A 10066-nucleotide genomic window follows, 5' to 3' on the forward strand; every position below is an offset into this window, starting at 1 on the left:
TAATAGATCTTGGGAAGGTTGATAAAATGGCCACCAAGGAAATACAAAAATTAAATTTTGTTTAAACCAATAAAAACTATGTTCTGGAGCCTTTTGTTTAGCTTCAACCAAATCAAATACCAAAACAAAAGTAATAAGGGATATAACCTCGAAGAAAAGCACCTCATACTAATTGAATTGAACTCTCTTATGAAGCTATGACAAGGAGATCAACTCACCCCAAACTTAAAAAATAATGGCATGGGATTGTAGATCGCATGCCTTGAAATTAAGGTGATCACTTTTTGCATCAATAAAAGGAACCAGAGCCCACACTTTCTCATGCAAACCTTTGGAAGCATCAAAATCCCTCTTATTGGGATCTAAATTATCCTGATTAAGGTTGGCATTACCCTCAACGAGACCATTCACTTTCAGATTTTCCCTAGGCCCCCCATTCCCCAAATTTTGAGAGTTACTCTAGATCTTACCATTACCATTCAAATCCCTATGATTTTTCCTTCGTGATGTCCTTCCTCTCCTTGAAGAAATTTGTGATTAGAAACCTTGAAAATACCTTGAACTAGGAGCTAGGTTTTTGCAAAGTATTCTTTCACCAAGAAGCAGCATCCTAATTTTTAAGATCTTATTGAAGAAACAGAGCCTTATAATTTATATTTATAGTAAATTGAAGTGTGAAAATGAGATTTTTATGGTTAAATGACAATTTTTCATAATTTAATGTTAAAATAGGCTTATATGATTTTTAACGAAAGATTGAATGTGTATGCAAAGAGTATGTTTCAAACTATTATCTTTGGTCTACAAAGGAATTATTTTATTTTAAATTAGGAACATGTTTTAAAATGTCTACTTTGATCTCATAAGATCAAGTCTTCTTGTCTATTGGAGAGGAGTAATCGATTCCACGTGAGCCATCCCTTAAAGCTACATGATGAAACTCCCATATCTTTCTCTCTAATATCTAACCCTTGAGTAGTTGATTAGCACATGAAAGATGATCTTGCCTTTCCTATGGGCATTAACATATTGATGCTTATGTGATTTCCATGTGTTCTTGGATTTTGGAGATTATGATATCCCTTGTGCATGATTGTGATTCATTTTTCATATATTTGAAGATGTGTATTATTCATGTCTTGATGAGTTTTTTCACATCCCCTCATGTGTCTTGTATGTGTGAGTGTCTTTAGCCTTTATGACACTCTCCTAGCATGGAGGTATTGGATCTTTTGATTCTATGTTGTTGGGTAGCATGTATACCATTGTTGGGGTTTGAAGGATAGTATACCAAACATGCCTTAGTAGATTCTGTCTTATAGTTTTACTTATGCCTTCCAATGATTTCATTGAAATGTATATTGTATATTGAAAGGACATTTGAGTCCTCATTTAATGTAATGTAAAGTAATTTAATGTAATGATTATTCATTGGACCTCTTTCAAAAGGATATGTAATTGAATGAAATATGTAATTGGTTATGGATTGGTTTGTATGTCTTAGTGTTCGAGTCTAGCATGGTTGCTTTATGGTTTGCTCAAATTGATTTCATATGGTTAAGGTAAATGAATGTAGGAATTGGTATTTTGGGCTTAAAATGAAAACAAGTGTCTTGATGTCGTCTTGGGTGGTGTTGTAGACCAGTCATGCCCTTTTGTGTCCTAGTGGCATTTCGAGTTGTGTTCTGATGTTTTGGGGCTAATTCAAATCCTCTTGTAAAGTGTTGTAAAGTGTCACATTCGGCAAAACGTGTTGTAGTCATGTGTTCATGCATTCTCTCTTATGACAAGAGTTAGGAGTGTCAATGAGGTCACTATGATCCCTCCCAGCCTCTCCTTTCATGTTTTGGTGGTATCTAGCACCAAGGAAAGTTATTTATTGATTTCATCCCCTAAGTCAAGTTTTATCATTATCAAGCTCCTATGGCATCATAGTTTCTTGTGGGTGTGTCCTCTGTGTTCAAGGTGTCTTGGTGACTAATCCCTAGCTTTTGACTGCTCACTAGTTAGGACACAAGCATGTAGTTAGGACACCAATGTGTTTCCAGGACTCTAGCACACAAGCAAAACTCCAATTCTAAATTAAGACACTAGTGTGGTGCATTAGTGTTCTCACTAGGTGCTAGTGTTCCATTTGGGTGTCAATGTCCCAAGGGTGTCTATTTTTACAGTTTGGTTGCTCAAAACATGTTATCGACCATTCATCAAGGTCACCTAATGTGTGGGAGTTGGTTCCCTTGTCCATTAGAGTCTTCCTAGGCTTTTATTATTAATACAAGTGTCTTGCAGTGGGTTTTAGGACATCTCCTAGCATTGGGAAGTGATTTGTTTCTTGGAAGTGGCTTGTCGACCTTCCATTTGGTGGAGGGTTGTCCTCTTCATAAAGAGACATCTAATGTAGGTTCAGCCTCATATTGTAGGCTTGTTGTGATTCTTGTCAAGTGGAATAGAGGCGAATAGGCCCTCATCCTACTCCCTTTCCCCTAAAATAGGGTAGGGTTCTCATCAAGTTGAGCATTTTGGGCTCCTAGACTCACTCAAAAGTGTCAAATCTTTTGAGAGTTTCATTTATTTTTTTGGCTTTGAGTTAGTGTGGTTTGATGTAGATTGGAGTTTAATAATTTCCTCATCCTATCCTAAAGTTGTCTTGTGAGAGAACATGATTGCAGATTGTTTCTATCATCGTTAAGGTGTTTTCTTTCTCTCTCTCTCTCTCTCTCTCTCTCTCTCTCTCTCTCTCTCTCTCTCTCTCTCTCTCTCTCTCTCTCTCTCTCTCTCTCTCTCTCTCTCTCTCTCTCTCTCTCTTGTCGTTTCATCATGGTGGGTTGTTCCATAGTTGTTATTCTTCTATTGATGCAACCTTTCTTGTGTCATGGTGAGGTCTTGTGTAGTCGCTCTTCAATTTTGTAATGTTCTTACAACCCTTGTGTGCATGTTGTTGTGCAAATGTGACATGTTGTCATATCTTTAGTGTTGCGATTGTCTGTTTCAAAAAAAAAATTGCTCTACCAAGTTTTTCCTTGGTCCTTTGGATGGGGAATTAAAAAAAAGATATGCTAATGATATAAATGAAAGGTAGAATAGGAAAGAGTAACCATTCCATTATAATTCTCTATCCTTCAAAGTAAGTTTGAATTCACATATTAATAAGATATTTCATATTGGTACTCACAATTTGAAATCAATAACTTCAAATGTAAGGATGGATCACTAAAATCACCAAATCCATGGTGTAATCATTCTTTACCCAAAGCTATATTATCTACATGTAATGGAGTAGGAAGTAATGTACCATCATGAATATCCATCTTCCAAGGTATTTAGCCTCATCATCAATAACATCATATTCATAAATATCATTCTCTCTAGCCATAAGAAAAATATGATAAAAATGTAGCTTCTACATAAGTGAGGTGAATATATACAAAATAAGAGGATAAGAAATCACCAATTTTGCAAAAGAGGTAAAATCATCAAGTGTCTAAACAATATATCGATCGAGAACACATCCCCATCCATAAGGTAAAATGATCTGAAAGTACCAAGTATGGAAGGACTAGGTAGTATAAAGCTTTAGAAAAAATCAACATTGATGACTCATAAATGGACAAAAGCTAAAGGCAATGGCCTATAATAATTAATTAAGAATGTCTTTAATCTAAGGTTTGTTGTTTGTCCTGTTCAAATAGATATGATAATAATAAACCAAACCCGAATCAAAATATATCAATAGACCACAATAAAAGGTTGATCCAAACTCTATACAAATCTAAAATAAGTATTATGCAATTTGAAATATGAGATTTAAACTCCTAAAATAGAAGGAATAAACCCTAGCATACAAGAATGATAGGTTCATCAAAAACTATAAATAAATAATATCTTTCTAAATATGTGCTAAGATAAGTCAATCAATTAGCAAAGATAAATAGATATCATATGGACATGACTTGGATTTCATAACAATATTGAAATAAAAAATTAAAAATTTAATAATTTAATACTAGTACTTAGCTAGATTCACTTAGTACCACTTTTGACTTTGTCAAATGTCTCCAATTATTTTGCCCTTGCACTAAAAAGTTATGGCCTATCAATCAAATTCCTCATAATTAGTGAAAAAATGTTTGACAACAAGAATTGCTACCATAATTGTGGAAGTGATATATGCAATTGTGGGATTGATCACATAACTATGAATTTGGACTTTAGTTACAAATTTTTAAAAAAATAATTTTTAAGTTATAAACCTACTTGACTTGTAACTTGCACAAAAATATTGGTGTAGATTAAGGACTATGCAAGTGATCAATAACATCTCTCATTTTTGTCAAACTCCTAGATACATGTATTTAATGATTTTTTACAATGATCTAAAATAACAGCGATTCGTGTAGTATGTCCTTGCCACTTGGAATATAGATATCACGTGCAAATACTTTGATTTTCCTTAATGTGTGATATCTTTGATCCTTATTTACCACATGAAGGGTGCAAGTAAAGCACTTAGCACTTCAAATCAACAAATAATGGCTAAATGGAGCAAAAGAAGTAGGCCCAAATTTAACATTTCAACATGAAATCTTGGGATTCATTTCTACAAATTGTGCAACTAACTTGGGTCAATTTTACAAATCATGAATTTGAACCTATGCTAGAAAATGAGTAGAGTAAAATTAAATATCCAATTGATTCATAAGAATGAGTTGCAAACGAGATTAGGTTAAACTTGGGTCATTTGATAACTTTAGATAGTAATTGTGCTACTTATACACTTACTATTACATAAAAGACAACCAAAATGAGAGTAAAAATAGAAAGAAAAATGTGTACACTAGCTTTGATTTCCCTTTGTCTAATTTTGAAACAAATGAGCCTTCTCTCAAACAAGACATTGTATTTGAATATTTTTAAGTACCATTTTTCTTAATGGTAAACAAGTATTCACTATTACTTGATCATCGAATGCTTTTAATAATGTTCATGATACATTATTACTTGAATGAATGAATGCTTTTAATAATGTTCATGATACCTAATAGTGTATGAGACACAAGGATAGTAGCAAAGTTTCTTTATGTACAAACATCCCTAATTGATGTTGCTCTAAGTTATCTTGAGTGATCCATTTATTTTATTTTCTAGTAACAAAGTTGCTTTATGTACAAACATTCCTAATAGATGTTGCCCAGGTTATCTTGAGTGATCCATTTATTTTTAAATCTTCAATTTTATGGTATGAATCTTCATTAAAACATGTCGTTTCAATTAGGTTCTCCCATTTAAACAAACAACCAAAGAGTCAACTTTCAAGATAAATCCAAAGAGTCAACTTTCAAGATCTTCTTGAAAGCTAGACATTCCATAATGTAAACTAGACATTCAATATAGTATATTGTCATTCAATTTCCACTAATCTCAAAGTACAAAAATGACTAATCTCAAAGTCCAAAAATGACATTCTCTCTGCCCATTTTTTTCTATGGAATGTCCATCTTCTAATAGTACACCTATAAGGATAAAAACTAATCTTCATCAAAACTACCAAGTATTACTTGCCTTTTTATTTTTACTCTCTTTATACAAGGAGTTGATTGATTCGGATAATCGGCGGATAAAAGAGTTGTTCCCCTCTGCACCCTCTCTCGTGATCTTGTCATTTTGAGAGAGTTGCCTAGGGCAGCTCAGCTCTCTCCCCTCCCTTGATCTCCTCGTTTTCTTACTGAGTATGTTGTTCCGATCTTACCTATCTTTGAAAACCTCACCGTTTATTCTCATATAATAATTTACTCGTGATCACAAGTGAAATTGAACATTGGCATATTCCATAATTGCTTCCTTATAAAAGCATTTTCATTTGAATAAGGCAAAAGCATAGGTTCAATGGCAAAAGGTCATCTTGTAAGCATGTAGAAGGTGCGAAGTTCAAATCTTCTTCAATAAAAAAAAGAAAAAATCATTTGAATAACATTTAGTCCTCCAACTCCAAATGTTGAAGGGTAACTTCTAAATTTTTTTTTAAAAAAATATTAGAGAAGCGTGATGGTTTCTTCACTCTTGAAAAACGATAGACGCTCACTTTATCCTTTCTCTGCAGCCAAGAAATGCGTGGAGATTGAAAAAAGTAATTTCATTATATCTCTGAATTAATCAAAGAAATCAAAACATGATTGTTCATTGGTTGGATAATATGTGGCTTATCTCGTTGGGATCGTCACACTATATTCTACAATATCCATACTGGCTTTTCTCGTTTACAGTGTTTTCCCTCTTCTCATGGTCACTGCCATGGCAACCATGGAGCTGCCACCCCCATTTCCATTCTCTCACATGAACTCCACCCACAAAGGAGAAATTGGGCTCTCAATCACAGCTCATTCTCCTGTCCCTGTAAAACAGAAGCCGAAACTAGAAACTGACAACAACATCAGCAGCCATAAGTCTGAAATCGATGCTGTATCTAAGCAGAGAAGATTGAAGAAGGAATTGGGCATCTTGGCTTCTTTGCAGAGGAAGAGAGACATTGCTTTGGGGATGGACATATATGGACATCTATTGGAGGTCTGCACTGCCACGAAAGCAATGACAGAAGGTAAGCAACTCCATGCCCATATACTTAAAAGTGGACTCGAACAAAACCAATACGTGGGAACCAAGCTTATAATACTGTATTCTGTGTGCTTGAGCATGCAGGATGCAAGGCTTGTTTTTGATAGAATTCACGAAAGAAACGTTATCTTGTGGACTGCCATGATTAGAGGGTATGCTAGGAATGGGATTTTTGATGAGGCTCTTAGATTATTTTATAAAATGCAAGAGACAGGGGTACAACCTGATAACTTTGTTTATCCCCTGGCCCTTAAGGCGTGCGGTGGGTTGTTGGATCTGGACAAAGGGAAGAAGATACATTGCCAGATTGTGAGAAATCGGCTTGAATCTGATGTTTTTGTGGGTACTGCTCTTTTAGATATGTATGTTAAATGTGGTAGAATTGAGAATGCACGTCAAGTCTTTGAAAAAATGTCTAAGAGAGATGTGGTTTTGTGGAATGCTATGATTACTGGCTATGCCCAGAATGGACACTCTAATGAGGCACTGAAACTCTTTCATCAGATGCTAGAGAGTGGGGTTAAACCGAATTCAACCACCATGGTGAGCGTCCTTCCGGCCTATGCGGATTTGGGTGATCTGCAAGAGGGTGTCTGGATCCATGATTATATTATTAAAAATCAGTTTGAATCGGATATTTCTGGAAGGAATTCCCTAATAGCAATGTATGCAAAATGTGGGAATATAAGCATTGCTCGAATGTTGTTTGATAAAATGTCAAAAAGAGATGTGGTTTCATGGAATGCAATGATTGCAGCTTATGCCCGGAATGCACATGACAAGGAGGCATTTGCACTCTTTAGACAGATGCAATTGTCTGGTGTGAAGCCTAACTCAGTCACCATTGTAAGTATTCTCCCAGTATGTGCCCGCTCAGCAGATTCGCTCAAGGGGAAAGAGATCCATAATTACATAATTAAGCATGGATTTGAGTCAAACATTCTTGTCAAAAATGCGCTTATAGACATGTATGCCAAATGTGGATATACACAAGTTGCACGGCAGTTGTTTGATAGAATGCCAAAAAAAGATACAGTCTCATGGAATGCAATGATTTCAGGCTATGTTTCTGCTGGATATAACAGTAATGCCTTGGAACTCTTCGGGCAAATGCAGCTAGAGAAAATCAAACCAAATGAAATCACTATGCTATGTGTTCTCCCAGCATTTTCTGACATTACAGATCCCGATCAAAAGAAGTGGATTCAGGATTTTGTAACGAGAAGTGGACTAGAATCCAGTGTTTCAGCAGGAACTGCCCTTGTATCTATGTATTCTAAGTTTGGAAAAATGGAAGTAGCAAAAAATGTGTTCGAAAAGATGTCTAATAGGGATGTGGCGGTATGGAATACACTAATTGCAGGTTATGCCAAAACTGAATACAGAAATGAGGCCTTGACACTCTTTTCTCAAATGCAACTAGAAGGGGTGATTCCCAATTCCTCTACCATAGTGAGTGTTCTCTATGTATGTGCCGATTTAGCAGCTCTCAGGCAAGGCAAGTGTATCCATAGTTATCTCATTAGAAGCGGACTTGAATTAGATGTTTATTTCTGCAATGCTCTGGTAACAATGTATGCAAAGTGTGGGAGAATCAAGACTGCACGCAAGTTATTTGATGAAATGCCTGAAAGAGATGTAGTTTCATGGAATGCTATGATTGCAGGATATGGAATGCATGGTTATGGCAAGGATGCCTTTGAACTTTTCTCCCAAATGCAGCTATCAGGTTTGATGCCAGACTATGTCACTTTCATTGGAGTTTTGTCTGCTTGTAGTTATGCAGGCCTTGTACATGAGGGCTGGCAATATTTTGATAGCATGAATCGAGATTATTGTATCACCCCCAGGATGGAGCATTATGCATGCATGGTTGAACTTCTTGGCCGTTTAGGACGTCTTTATGAAGCATTGGATTTCATTAAAATGATGCCTATAAAGCCTGAAGCAAAGGTGTGGAGGACCTTGCTTAGTGCTTGCAGAAAACATCACAATATACAGCTAGGCAAACGCGCGGCACAGTGCCTTATTGAGCTAGAGCCTCAAAATGTGGTGTATTATGAATTACTTTTAAACATTTATGCTGCTGCTGGTAGATGGGATGATGTAGTAAAGGTGAGGAAACTGCAAAAAGATAGGGGGTTGGAAAAGAGTCCAGGATACAGCTGGATTGAGATAAAAAACAGGGTTCATGCTTTTGTTGTAGGAGACAAATCGCACCCACAAACAGATAAAATATATGCTCAGCTGAAGAGCTTGGTTGGGCATATGAAAGCAGTAGGATATGTTCCAGACACAAGCTTTGTGCTACATGATGTGGAGGAAGAAGTAAAGGAAGATGTTCTTTTCAGCCACAGTGAGAAATTGGCAACTTCTTTCGGGCTTATTAACACAAACCCTGGTAAACCTCTATGGATAACAAAAAACCGTACAGTGTGTAGCGATTGTCATACTGCCTTAAAGTTCATCTCCAAAATTGAGGACCGAGAAATTAACTTGAGGGATTCAAATAGATTCCATCATTTCAAGGATGGATTGTGTTCCTGTGGAGATTACTGGTAATGTCAAATATGAAGAACAGCATGAGCTTCTTGTAATAACAAATGCATGCGTACAATTGGGTTTCCCTAGCCAGATTTTAGGGGACTAATTTTGTTTCAAGAAAGAATTAATGTCGAGATAGCCCGGTCATTATCAATCTATATGTAAGCTGAAGCAAACCCTCACAAGAAGGATTGAAAATTAAACAAAATGCAATTACAAATTGATGATTTCTATAATAGGTGGAGGTGCCCCTTGAAAGATATTTTGCCACAATCTTAACAGTACTGCTATTATTTTTTGTACTATATATTTTAACTATCTTAGGTATAGAAACACCACCTCCAATTATTTGATTTCTAGAATTAATGTTTCCCTTTGTCACTGATAAAATTTTAAATCTTAGTTTGATTACGATTATACATTATAAACTGTTGAATCATTATTGATATTGGTATCCATGACAACCAATACCTTGATACCGATTGTAGATTCTAGAAGATGTGCTTCTACTGATTATGATTTATTTTATACAGACCTGTTGAATCATTGGAGATAAATCTCTTTTTTCTGTATCCTTTCAACTGTGTTTTGATTTTCAAGATTTCAAATTATTGTTTTTTTCAGTTTTGGAGATTAGTGGTTGTGCTCAGGAGTCTTCTATAGAACGAGTCAACATATTACAGTCTTCTTCGTTGATTAATCGTTTATTGTTGAGGTCTCTGTAGGAGTTTTACATTGTCTTTCAATACATTGATTCTCATGTGTTATCATGTCTTTGTTAAGGTTTTTCTATTTAATTCTCTTACGAGTTGCCTGTACTGGAGATGATTGTCTCATCATTGGACACATCATTTGGGCCTTTTTCAGCATCTTCCTCAGAAACTTTTATCATTTGTATACATGTTCTTCGAAA

General features: G+C 35.6%; 1 protein-coding gene across 2 annotated transcripts; it reads left to right on the plus strand.

Moving 5' to 3' along the window:
- Positions 1-6179: 6179 nt before the first annotated feature.
- On the plus strand, positions 6180-9721 carry LOC131031235 (pentatricopeptide repeat-containing protein At2g27610). 2 transcript variants are annotated; one of them, XM_057962284.2, is made up of 2 exons: positions 6455-6592; positions 6694-9721. In XM_057962284.2, the coding sequence occupies exon 2, from the start codon at positions 6751-6753 to the stop codon at positions 9169-9171; it is 2421 nt and encodes an 806-aa protein (XP_057818267.2). In that variant the 5' UTR covers positions 6455-6592; positions 6694-6750; the 3' UTR covers positions 9172-9721. The 2 variants fall into 2 exon arrangements, with proteins under 2 accessions (XP_057818266.2, XP_057818267.2); XM_057962283.2 differs by having other exon boundaries at positions 6180-9721.
- Positions 9722-10066: the final 345 nt, after the last annotated feature.

Source organism: Cryptomeria japonica, chromosome 4, assembly GCF_030272615.1.
Source record: "Cryptomeria japonica chromosome 4, Sugi_1.0, whole genome shotgun sequence".
NCBI lineage: Eukaryota > Viridiplantae > Streptophyta > Pinopsida > Cupressales > Cupressaceae > Cryptomeria > Cryptomeria japonica.